This window comes from Emydura macquarii, unplaced genomic scaffold (assembly GCF_026122565.2).
Source record: "Emydura macquarii macquarii isolate MOO-44397 ecotype Brisbane River unplaced genomic scaffold, CSIRO-AGI_Emac_v2 contig_2205, whole genome shotgun sequence".
In the NCBI taxonomy this organism is placed as follows: domain Eukaryota; kingdom Metazoa; phylum Chordata; order Testudines; family Chelidae; genus Emydura; species Emydura macquarii.
In genome coordinates, this window is record NW_027132342.1 from 35,152,445 (window position 1) to 35,165,384 (window position 12,940).

The 12,940-nt window shown below is 38.9% G+C and overlaps 1 protein-coding gene across 1 annotated transcript in view; it reads right to left on the reverse strand.

Moving 5' to 3' along the window:
- OTOGL (otogelin like) overlaps window positions 1-12,940 on the reverse strand; it is a 129,191-nt gene that overhangs the window by 55,488 nt on the left and 60,763 nt on the right. Inside the window, exons 26-31 of the mRNA XM_067559109.1 lie at window positions 10,862-11,016; window positions 10,233-10,368; window positions 8,920-9,039; window positions 6,755-6,871; window positions 2,582-2,738; window positions 1,937-1,963 (exon numbers count right to left, since the gene is read on the reverse strand). Coding sequence (XP_067415210.1) covers window positions 1,937-1,963; window positions 2,582-2,738; window positions 6,755-6,871; window positions 8,920-9,039; window positions 10,233-10,368; window positions 10,862-11,016 — 712 coding nt within the window. The remainder of the gene's footprint in view (window positions 1-1,936; window positions 1,964-2,581; window positions 2,739-6,754; window positions 6,872-8,919; window positions 9,040-10,232; window positions 10,369-10,861; window positions 11,017-12,940) is intronic.

Consider the following 12,940-nt stretch of genomic DNA (forward strand, 5'->3'; position numbering starts at 1 on the left):
TGCAAAGTGCAGGATCAGGGACATTAGATTTTTAAACCAGACAGAAACAATATCATCATCCAGCACAACCCAGGTCACTGAAACTCCAGTAGAAACACCAGCAGCAATAAAACAAACAGGACGTAAACCAAGCTAAAATAGTGCCATCAGGGGATTCAGCAGAACACCTCAATGAGTCAGAGCAACCTCTGTCTGAATGCACCCAGGAACAAAAACTTTTATAATGAGGAAATAATTACTAAGAGTGAGATAAAAACAAGCTTAGAACTCCAGTTTTGCTATACTTCATAATGAATTAATTATTTTTGATTCATTTTAATACAGTATCATTAGAGATGTCGTATATAGTAATGTTATTCATTTTATAAGAAATAATTATAATTTCAATGTCTACAATGGAAATCAATTCACTGCAGTGATGGTTAAAATGGTAATAAGCATATACAACATCAAACCACCCAGCTTGCACACTAACGTATCAGTAGTTTGAATCCCTTAATAATATGCTTGTCTGTTTATGTCAAAAAAGCTTTCATGGCTTGCATATGGGAAAAATCCCATTAAATAAATGGGACATGTAAAGACAAAAGATAGTTAGATATCTTCCATAATAGAGTAGGGTGGACAGGAGGGTGAGATTTATCTAAAAATCTAATGTGAGCTCTTGCAAGTGTTACTTGCAAAAGCTTCTTTGAGTTCAGCCTGACCCACACTTTTCTGATTAAAAGACCATGGCAAGAAGAAAAGGCTGAGAAGTCCTGATAATGATGATGATCCCACTGTGTCCCTTTTCACTCACACTATATTATCTTAGCACACACTATAGTATTACATCAGCAAAGCAAAAAGAAGGTTAGATGCTCTGTGAGGGCAGTGGGAAGGATTATATGAGTGAATACCTGCAGTATGTGTAGCTCGAGAACGACTGCACATATGCACGTGCACACACACACAGACGCGCACACGCGCACGCTTGTTTCCAGTGAAATTTTACTGTCTTCCTCTAGTCCAGGCTGGGTGAGGCAGGGAAAAAAAAACTCCCTCTGAGACAGGAATCCACTTACAAGAGAGCAGTACAATTACATCATGATATTAGTCTGGAAGGGCAAATATGGCAAAGGACATGCAATACTTCTGCCTAACATGTCACCACTGCCTTCTAATGGTTGAGAATGTCTAATGTACTCAAGAGTTTGTGACTATGCAATTCAACTGCAGGACTATGAACCCAACTGCTGGAGACCCAGAAAGGAGACAACCTCTAGCACCACTACAGCTAACGGAGATTCTTCTTTCCTTAGTGGAGGGCTGTGTTTTTAGAGCAAGTCTCAAGTTACATCCCAGATGACAGACACAAGCCGTTTAGCTAATCACTGTGATGCCTGTTTCCCTGTAAACATCGTCTCAGTGCACTTGGAAGTCCCACAGGTGTCAGTTTGCTAACTAGCTGAGCTTCTGATGCATAGTTGAAGACATCTTACACATTCACGGAACAGAAGTATTGAGAAACCATTAACTTCCCCTAACCAAATATCAAGCCACACTGACTTGGAAAGAAATTTGGCCTGCTACATATAAAAAAAGCGATAGTAGGTGGCATGTCTTTGTAAATAAAGCTTACTTGTTTCTCTCTGGTACAAGACACAGACACCTTGGCTATACTAGCGAAAGCAAGGTTTGAAAAACATTTAAAATTTGTTTTCAAAAATCATGTCCAAGCCTGAGTTCTAGCCTTGTCTGTAACAGCAACTAAATCCTGCACAAAACTAATTGAGAGGGTAACCATGTTTAAACTACTGTTTGAAGTGGTTTCAAAATACAGTTGTTTCTAGTATGGCAAGAGACAACGTGGCTTATGGTGATAAACATGCTCATCAAGCTATTTAGATATATGCAGCAAATAAAGAAATATTGTTTTTATATAAATACCACGTACCTTGGTTGTAATAGTCACAATCATAGGCTGAAAGAGAACACAATAGGTACAACAGCATTAAATCACATCAGCACAATCTAAGTCTGCCAACAACCCTGAGACGCCATAAATCAAGGTCACAGCATGGTAATTCACTTTGATCAAAGGAAGTTTTGTTTTCCTTAATGTATTTCAATAAGTGGCTCTATTTCCTTAGGATTTCATTAATAGGCACACATCTGTTTTCAATTAGAAGTATTAGCACTGCTGCTGAAAAGCACCATTGCTGAGTCTTCCCTTGAAGAACTCTTTTTTCATAGTGAAGTTAAAATAAAAGATGTCAAATCTGATTGCAAACTCACAATGAAAGGTTAAAAGTAGCATACTCTAATAGGGAGGCTATTTTAAGGACAAAAGCATGAAAAATTTAAACAAGTCTATACACACATATACACTTTTCTAAATATTTTAATGCTGTCCTGAAAATAGCCTATAATATATATTATAGTTTCTCCTATCCCACATCAGATCATTTGCACTGTCAGTGAGAACTTTAATTACTCTTTTCTTGTTCTTTATGTCCCCACAGATATCAAATCAGTAACATGTCAGATAATCCATGTTTCTTATTGTGATTTCTGGTGATGTGATAAATCAGGTACTTACGACAGACAGAAGGAGATCTCCAATGAATTGCTGCACCTTGCTGGCAGCATTTGTAAGCATAAGCTGCAATGCTCGTACACAAGCACTCACAGTCCCCACCAAGATTACAATTACACGTGTCTGTATGGCAATTTTTGACAAATGAAGTCACATCAATCTGAAAAGCGAAGGGGAGAAAAAGCAATTGAACATTTTGGGCCCTATCTTGCCATCACTTTGCACCAAAACTCCCATTGGTTTCAAAAGGGATTCCTGTCTAGAAAGGGAGCAGAATTCAACCCTTAAAGTCAATCACAGAAATCTGAACATTTTCTAATGCTTGGCTTAATTAGTTTGTCTTTCAACATAGGTATATCTAGATTTGTCCACACAGGCTAGCACTGACTGGTCTTGCAGCAGCATCCCCCACCCTTTGCACACACACAGTACCCCCATTATCTCCACAGAGCGGCCTGCCGTTGCACACAGTATGATTCCCAACAGTAGCAGCACTGTACAGCTGCAGGTACCCAACGGTGTGTTCAAAGTCTTGATGAAGAACAGTGAACAACTTTCAAGTTGCCTTAAAAAACGTTGCCCGTCTAGAAAACTAAAAATGCATATCGTAAAGTTCATGTGGTATGCCGGCCTATACTCTTGCTATTTAGTGATTATGAACATTTGCAGTGGTTACAAAATTTAGCCAAAGTTTGTGATTTTCTATTTTTATAAGGCAAATACTGCCATCTAGTGTAATATCTGTAATTTTACATTTACAATATCAAGTCCAGGGTTGTGATAAAGTGAGAGGAAGAGCTTGTAGAGCAATTTTACAAGTCAATTTACTTTACTTTTTAAAAAATCAGTATAGTTTGCTGGCAAGAAATAGAATGTCTGAAAATTAAATAAAAAATAACTGCATTTCTGGAGCTGTTGTTATTTAAATAAAAGTAAAATATTTTCCTCATTTTTCTCTTATATCTCCCCAGGTCTACATTAGCCCAGACACCCATTTGTTTCCTTGTGCCATTCAGAACTCTAAAACTTAAAAGAAAGAAACTATGATGTTATTTCTGCAACTTGAATTGTAAAATAACCCTTTCATTAGGTCTGAGGCAACCTTAAATCATCAATAAAAAGATTCCCATTTCCATCTTTTAAAATTGCAGTATCAAACAGTGGGGTTTTTTAGTTTGGTAGTTCTAGATCAATCATTAGAGACACACGTTAGCTCTACAGAAAATGTATCACAATCAATAACTTAGAACGGCTGCTTTGCCAAAAACGAAGACGACACCATGGGCCAAGTTTTCAAACACGGAAGTCTAAGTGGTACATACAGCTGAAATGTACTTGCACCTGCAAAATGTGCTGAACACCAAATGTATGTGTACATGTGCAAATATGCAATTGAATATGCAAGTTCATGCTCTGCACATGAGGTGAATTTTTGTGAACATACTTTTGCCAATGCAATTCAGGTGGCATTGTTTGAAAATGATCCCAAATGCTGGTAAAATAGCAAAAGATGAGGGCATCACATAAAACAGAATTCTTACATTTTTGTTTGTTTTTAGAGAAAAAAAGTTACCTTCTGAGGATTCCATTTTTATTTATATTTTGAGAATATACTCATCACAAGCCCATGATCAAGAAATTCCTATCATATTGGCTAATGTCAGTCTGAATAAATCTAGTCATTCCATAGTTAAACTATGTACAACCCTGTAACTGCTCCTTCAGGCAAATTCCTGATCAAATTGGTAATCTTTACACCATGGCCTCAAAGTCAAGAGATTCAGTTTCTGATAGGCCATCTGGAGATTCCATTAATTATTCCAGTCTAGAGGTCATAAAGAAACAACTATGGCAAGCACCACATCTGGGAGATGTCTGCACTGCAATTGGGTGGTGTAATTGCAACATGTGTAGACGTACTCGAGCTACCTTTAATCTATCTATTTCAGCTACAAAAATCAGTAAACCACAGCAGCATGGGCTAGCTCTAAAAATGCCCTTTTGGTAACTGAAGGCACTTGAGAAGGCAGATACAATCAGAAATCTAGACAAACATGCAGATCATGAACTATTTGATAAAGGATAAGCAAGTACCCTTATTGATGGGTTCAGATACTTTCCTTGCCACACTTTCCTCAAGCTATCTGCATTATCTCCAGCTTGTCTGTACTGAGCCTTAGACAACAAGGAATCCATTTTGAAACACTTGGAGGAGAGAAAGGTGATTGGGAACAGTCAGCATGGATTCACCAAGGGCAAGTCATACCTGACCAACCTGATGGCCTTCTATGATGAGATGACTGGCTCTGTGTATTTGGGGAAAGCAGTGGATGTAATATACTTTGACTTTAGCAAAGTTTTTGATACCGTCTCCCACAGTATTCTTGCCAGCAAGTTACAGAAATATGGATTGGATGAACGGACTATAAAGTGGATAGAAAGCTGGCTAGATCATCGGGCTCAACGGGTAGTGATCAATGGCTCAATGTTTAGTTGGCAGCAGGTATCAAATGGAGTGCCCCAGGGGTCAGTCCTGGGGCCAATTTTGTTCAACATATTCAATAATTATCTGGAAGATGGGATGAATTGCACCCTCTGCAAGTTTGTGGATGACACTAAGCTGCGGAAGTGGTAGATACGCTGGAGGGCAGAGATAGGATACAGAGTGACCTAGACAAATTGGAGAATTGGGCCAAAAGAAATCTGATGAGGTTCACAAAGGACAAGTGCAGAGTCCTACACTTAGGATGAAATAATCCCATGCACTGCTGCAGACTGTGGACTGACTAGCTAGACAGCAATTCTGCAGAAAAGGACTTGGGGGTTACAGTAGACAAGAAGCTGGATATGAGTCAACAGTGTGCCCTTGTTGCCAAGAAGACTAACGGCATATATCGGGCTGCATTAGTAGGAGTATTGCCAGCAGATCGAGCGAAGTGATTATCCCCTCTTTCGGCACTGGTAAGGCCAAATTTGAAGTACTGTCTCCAGTTTTGGGCCCCCCACTACAGAAAGGACTTAGACAAAATGAAGAGAGAGTCTAGTGAAGGACAACAAAAATGATTATGGGACTGGGGCACATGACTTATGAGGACAGGATAAGGGAAATGGGCTTATTTAGTCTGCAGAAGAGAAGAATAAGGGGGAATTTGATAATCGCCTTCAACTATCTAAAGGGGGGTTCCAGGGAGGATGGAGCTAGGCTGTTCTCAGTGGTGGCAGGTGACAGAACTAGGAACAATGGTCTCAAGTTTCAGTGGGGGAGGTCTAGGTTGGATATTAGGAAAAACTTTTTCACTAGGAGGATGGTGAAGCACTGAAATGGGTTACCCTAGGGAGGTGGTCGAATCTCCATCCTGAGGTTTTTTAGGCTCAGCTTGACAAAGACCCGGCTGGGATGATTTAGTTGGGGTTGGTCCTTCTTTGAGCAGGGGGTAGGACTAGATGACCTCCTGAGGTCCCTTTGATCCCTAATCTTCTAAGATTCTATGAACTTGCTGTAATCCAAGCCCTTATTAGCCACGTACCAGCAAAGCCAAGACACCACACCACACATCTGATAACAAGGAGACATATGGCTACCAGTCAATTATGTTATCATGGCTCTGACGTCCAAATCTTCTCACTCTCTCCCCCAGCATCCTCATATACGGATTGAGCAGGACAAATGACAGAAGACAACCACCTGAGATAAAGCTCTACATGTGTCTCCAATGTCTCATATCACGTGTATTTAAGGCCTGTGGTTATCAGATTTTCAGAATCCTTTGATGTATGTGAATAGTCTTAAATGTAGTTACCCACATAGATTGTAGGTATCATATAATGAAACACCAATACAGTAAAAACACAATTTTCTAAGGCAGTTACCCAAAACTTCCTGTTATCTGAAAGTGGGTCATTTCCTCATGACATCTGATAGTACTGAAAATTCCACCACCTGTCCTATATCTTTATGATCCAGACTTTGGCTCCAATCTTGCAAGGAGCTCAGTACAAGCACAGAAGCTAACCAACACAGAGATCCTTGCAGGATTGGGGCCTTAGTCAGTGTCTTCCACAATATTCAGAATGAGTTGTACTGTAACAAGGAATTAATTACTGACTAACATTTTGCTACCAGAGACTCAGAACTAATATGTTCATCTTTGAATAGTTAATAAAGTATTCACTTACCACATTTCGACAAGGGGCAAAAACATCACTGTACAAAATTGAGCACTCTCTTTTGGCATAAGGGAACTTGCTCTGATGGACCTCACATGGCTTTACGGTTTCATTTGGGCTTTTACACTTTAAAAAAAAAACACAAATAATGTAAACTATTCATATCAACTGTGTTTATGGGGTTTTTTGTTTTTTTAAAACAAGAGATTTAGGTGCACTATACTTTTGGGAGATAGCAAAACTCCTCTTGCCAAGGAGCAGAGAAAGCAATGTTAAATAGCAAATATTTTATGTATGTTTGCCCCCGTGCCTTCCTTTATTTTAAATATAATTAAATACATTTCCATGAAAAAGAACCTTTGCTTTTTGTTTTTAAAAACTCATAAGTTCCTGCTTTTTGTCCATATATGAAGACAATTTTTTTTGTGTGTCACACAGTGTAATCATTTCCAGAGCAACCAATTGTATGGGCCAAATTCATCCCTGGTGTTTTGCCATTAACTTTAAATGACATCACAGTAGGAATGAATTTAGCCCTATATGTTCACATAAAGCAGCAGCAGTAGAACAGATTAACTCAAAAAAAAAAAAAAAAAAAAAAAAGCAAAGAGCCAAAGATCATCATGATAACTCAAAAATGCCAGAGATACTCTACTCCTTTTTTTAATCTCCTTCAAAATGAAAAACAAATGGGCAGAAAGTTTAACAAAAGGAAACTCAACTTGCTGAACGCAAGGTCATCTAAAATGTGTACACATGATGGGAGGGAGAAACCTGGGAAGCCACAATGATAACAGACACCTAATGCTGATCACAAACAGGAAATTAGACATGACTCTGCAACAGTATACAGCTCCAAAAAAGCCAGAGCAAGCTGGGCTGCATACGCAAATCACCACATAATGGAGCAGAAAGTTATGATCTCTTTTATGTTGCTCTGATGCAGCTGCACAGAGAATATCATGCTCATTTGTGGCCACCACATTACCAGAAAGATATTGACAAAGTAGAGGGATGATTGGGGGGGGGGGGGGGCCTAGTGCGGTTTTCTTATGAGGAAAGATTATAAGAGAGTAAAATATGTACAGGCTGGCTAAGCAGAGATATGATATCAGTCTACAAATGTTGGGGGTATTAACATAAAAGAGGGAGAGAAATTATTTAAGTGACACACACAGGTTTATAGCAAAGTAGTAACTGAAGAAAAGAAAGGGAAAAAATAGGAAAATTTCCCTTTGGGGAGATATATTAGGCTGTGAAATAATGGTGGAAGGTCTATCACTTGAATTTTAAAACTAGTCTGGACAAAATACTAGAAAATTACTATCAGGAACAATTCTGCTTTAGCAGGAAGATGACCACTTAATAAGGTTTTCCATTTGTAACTTTACCAGGGAATGCCAGTTAAGTTATAAATTTCAGACCACCAAATAGACTTGTACAGAACCAGTGACTGATGGTCCTTATACCCCAGCCTCTTTCACTGCTTACCATCACTTGATCTCACCTTCTCTGCTAGCTTCATCTTTGTTAATAAACCATTTTTTTTAAATCATTGAGTGAACCTGAATCTTATTCCATATACCACTCTGAGCACAGCACTCAGAGAATCTAGCCCAACACTGTGGAAATAGTCTCTCTTTGCATTCAGGCAAATTTTAAGATTTGCTGATGACAGCTCTGATGGAGTCAGAACATGCTTGCCTTCAACAAATGCCTCTAACATGGGAGAAGAAATAACAAGGGCTTTTCTTAAAGTTGTGCCCAGTCCAAAATACCAGATCCAATACATCCCAAACGTGGGGAAGTTCAGATCTAGATGTGGACTTTGCAGATTCTAGTTTTTCTATATATTATTATTATAATTGATATTATTATAGCACGTACCAGGACTCTGTTGTAAAACAATTATTTTGTTTAATAAAATATCCACCCTCAAAATCATTTGGTTTGGTATTTCACTTAAACGCAGCATCATTTACTTACTAAAATACAGAGGTGGTTACTGACACATATGAAGTTTATAGACAAGGATTCTCACAAATGTCCTCCCATGCATTGATTTGATTGGCAGTTTGGAAGATATCAGCACTCTAAGTGTTTACAACATGTTCTTTTATAATGAACTTGTCTTACTGTTTATTTCCAAGTTGGTGAACAGATACGTTACATACCAGTCCTATGGCCCAGCTCTCTCCAAAAACCTGAGCATTTCTCACTTCCATGTTGTTTGATGTAGTCAGATCATTTGAAGTGTATTTGTCAAAGTTTCCACACAAACCTGCTAATTTACCCTAAAATATAAATTGAAATGTTTGTAAACCTCTATTGATTCAAACTGTAACCAAACTGTAATTACAAACCTGTGGTTAAACATTTTTGATTTTTCAGTAGTTTTTAAGTCAGAAGAAACTAAATGAAAGTTACCTTAATATCAAGTTTACAGGGTGACTATAACCCTGACCCACACATTGACAATATTTGAAGCACCAATATATTGAGACCTCCAAACTAAAAGGTTTTAAAAACAGAAAATTATATTTTCATTTTTGTTTCTATTTGCTGCTTCCCAGAACATATTTTACTTTCTGACTGAACAAAGGGTCTGGGGTTTCTTCAAAACTCCCTCTAAAAGCTGATCCAAGTATGATCCAAGTCAAAAGCCAAAAGTCCCAGTACATTACCTCATACCATTGGAGCATGACTAGATATTATCATTAAGACCTTCTGCCTATATCCAAATTAGAACAGCAAAGGCATTTGTAACAACAGTTATGAATGAGCCAGTCACTTGTAGCATTATTAATGTTGGGGCATGCACTGGTTATGTATATATAAAGAAGAGGACTTTTTTTTCCTGTGCAATAATAAAATCAAGATGATGGACATTCAGTCTCCCTTTCTTGCTTGAACTGAAGTCTCTGAAAAAGGTGTGTGTGAGGGGGAGAAGTGTGTGATGTATGTGTGTTCTTGTATGGGCACTATAACTCAAGGCCTTGCTCCTCTTGCTGAGGGAGTCCTTCAAAATCCCTTTCTGAACACATACATTCATGGTTGAAACTGAGGTTTCTTTGCAATCAGGTGGTTTTACTTGACCTGCAACACACCAGCTGAGATCCTTAGCAGAATGTGTTGGAGTGAATTCTGCTAAACTGTGTCAAGGTTTAGACTATTGATAAATATACACTAGTGACAAGTGTGAGACCACCAAAGTCATAGAACTTGTGACTACATGATGGCCTGAGCCATGATCTGGAAAAATATTTCAAATTCAAGGGAGTTCATATCCAATATTCTGCTTTGGATCCATCTTTGCTTTGTGATCTAAACCAGATTTCAAAATGCCCAAAGATGAAATGTTAATACATTGAATCCCTAGGGCCTCCCCATATTCCCACCCACACTACATTTTTTTTAGTATGAATTAACCGCTCTGTAGTACAAAATACATGTTACACAATCTCAGATACTTGACAATTTGGTTCACCTTCCATTGAGGTCCAACTTTGACATGTATTGTTGTCTTCTTGTCCCACAGGATTGTAATTTCCTGTTCTGGAAAGTGTACCACTGTATAATATCCAGCCTTCCAAAGCTGATACATTGATTTGTTTTCCCGTCCCCTTGCTGTCCTCTGTCAGAAATGGATATTTGTGAAAGATCTACAACAGCAGTTCTATTATGCATAAAACCAAGATATATAGCCAACTAGTAACTAGCCAAAGGAATATTTTGAATACTTAGCTTAACCCTAGTATGTCATTGAGCAACTAGAGAGCATTGCCTCAACTGTTTTGTTTTAAGGATTTTTTATTTTATTTGTAGTTATTTGGCTCATATGCCGCCTTCTGTCACAAAAGCACACAGACAGGAACAAACTAATTCAAAAACTCTTTGGCTCCCTTGGAGCAGCAGCATCCAAGCATTTTTCCCTGTGGGACCAACATGGACGTGGAAGAGGAGGCTTGAAAAAGCAGTGAAGAAACAGGAATTCTCATGGGTATCCAAACTACATTAAGGGGTGTGAATGTTTTTGGTACTTTAGATTGAATCGGAGTCAATTTAATAAATTAAATTTGCACGTTTCAGATATGTACCTTAAAGAGTAATCCAAACAAGGGAAAAGAATAACTAACCTGTTTGTCAGAAGGTTCACTAAAATAAATCTCAATGTTGCCAACAGAGATCAAAACGCTCTTTGAACAAACAATGTCATTGTCAAAACACTTCTTGTTCTGGGCAATTATAGAAACATTTGAGTTGTCTGTACTCTGCAACATGAAGAAAAATCATTTACAAATACAATTACATGTCACTTCAGAAGATAAATTGCAACTGAATGGTCACAAGTAACTTGTTGTTTTAGCATCTTAAAATGAAAGCCAAGAAAAGAGGTATCAATCAAAGAAAGGGATTTTAAATCCAATACTGTACCTTCTTTTGATTCAGAGCTGAGCCTTAAACACAAGGAGTTACTAAATCCATCTTTCAGTCATTTTATATGATTGAGGACTTTATTCACAAATTGAGGATTAACCCAGTCTAAAATTTGATTTTCTTTAAATAAGAGTTTGGTTTAGGTTTTAAAAATTGATTGAACACAGAAAAAAAAATCCAATATTTTTAGCACAATATGGTATTAAAAGTCTAGATACATTATAAACAGTGATCAAAAGAAATTTTTAAAAAACATGCAGTCTGAGAATGTGTTGCTATTATCTTTCCAAAAACAAGAAATCTACCAACCATCTGTCACAAATTGGTAGATAATCTCACTATTGCCCACCTCAAAAGTTCAAAAATTATGATTCACACCCATAAGTGCTGGAACTAGGAGTGCGGGGGGTGCTACTGCACCCCCTGGCTTGAAGTGGTTTCCATTATATCTCAGGTTTACAAAGTTTGGTTCAATGGCTCTCAGTACCCTCACTATAAAAATTGTTACAGCACCCCTACTCACACCCCAAAAAATCAAGAGTGTCTGAAAATTCATAAGATGTTTTTAATTATCTTATGTTTTTGGTCTGTCTTGATTTTTGAACCCACTCGCAGTATGGGGCAGTCTATGTTGAAATGCAGCAAAATCTCAGAAGACTCACCTGCTTTCACTGAAGTATTTTACTGTGTTAGCTACTTGAGTTCAGACTAGATAAAAGACACGGGATTGAAGTAAAACAGTACTAATTTGTACTCGTGACTGGAAAATTACTGAATTTTGCTAGTTAATAAGTAAACAAACAAATCATGGATTCTTCACCCTTTCAAGACATTAAGAGTTGTGCATTTGAAAGCCCTGTCCCACAAGCCCACAACCCAGCTGAGATCTCATACATTCACCAGCAGACACCTACAGTTCCTCCTCCCAGGCACTGGGGTGGGGGAGGGGGAGCAATGTGATGCTGGTTTCAAATAGCCAATATGGTTCCATTTTGTTTTTTATCCCCATGCTGGTGTGCCAGGACAGCATGGAGCCTCTTGGGAGGCAGAGGCAGCATCTGAAAGGGAGAGGCATGAGACAGAATAGGAGGCTGACAGGACAGTTGTGGCTAGGAACTGGAAGGGGACAGAACTGAGGAGGCTAATGGGAAGAGGCCGGGGCATGGTGAGCGTGGCTGGATTCAGGTCCCACACACCACTAATTATCCTCCCGTCCTTAGGGCTACCACTGGCCCCAACAACTCCCTCTCCAAGCTGCCCCAGGCTCTTCCCATCTCTTCCACCGACAACCCTCACCCTCAGGCAGCTCCGGTTCTTCTCGCCCCCATAATTCTTCCCACCTCTCCCCTCCCCACAGCTATACACACAGTCCCTCTTTCACACACTCTTTCACAGCAGCCCATCTCAATTGTCTGACTCCCTCTAATACTATGAGATCTTCTGGCTTCCCCAAGCCTCCCTGGTGTCTGAGATGTGGAGGGGACAGATTCTTGTTTTCCCACACAGGCTTGCTCACCCTGTTCAGGAGATCTCGAGGGAGAAATATCAGCTACTTTTTCTCACCAGTGATAAATGTTGCACATGGGACTGCAGAAAACTCGGCCGCTAAGAGAAGCAGTCTTGTAATTAATAACAATAACAACAAACAGCACGGCTGAAAATATCATTCTGATCTGAAAAGTGACTGTGTGGTGGGGGGGATATATGGGTTTTTGCTGCTCACTGGAAGACACTGCGCACAGCCCTGCACAACCCCCA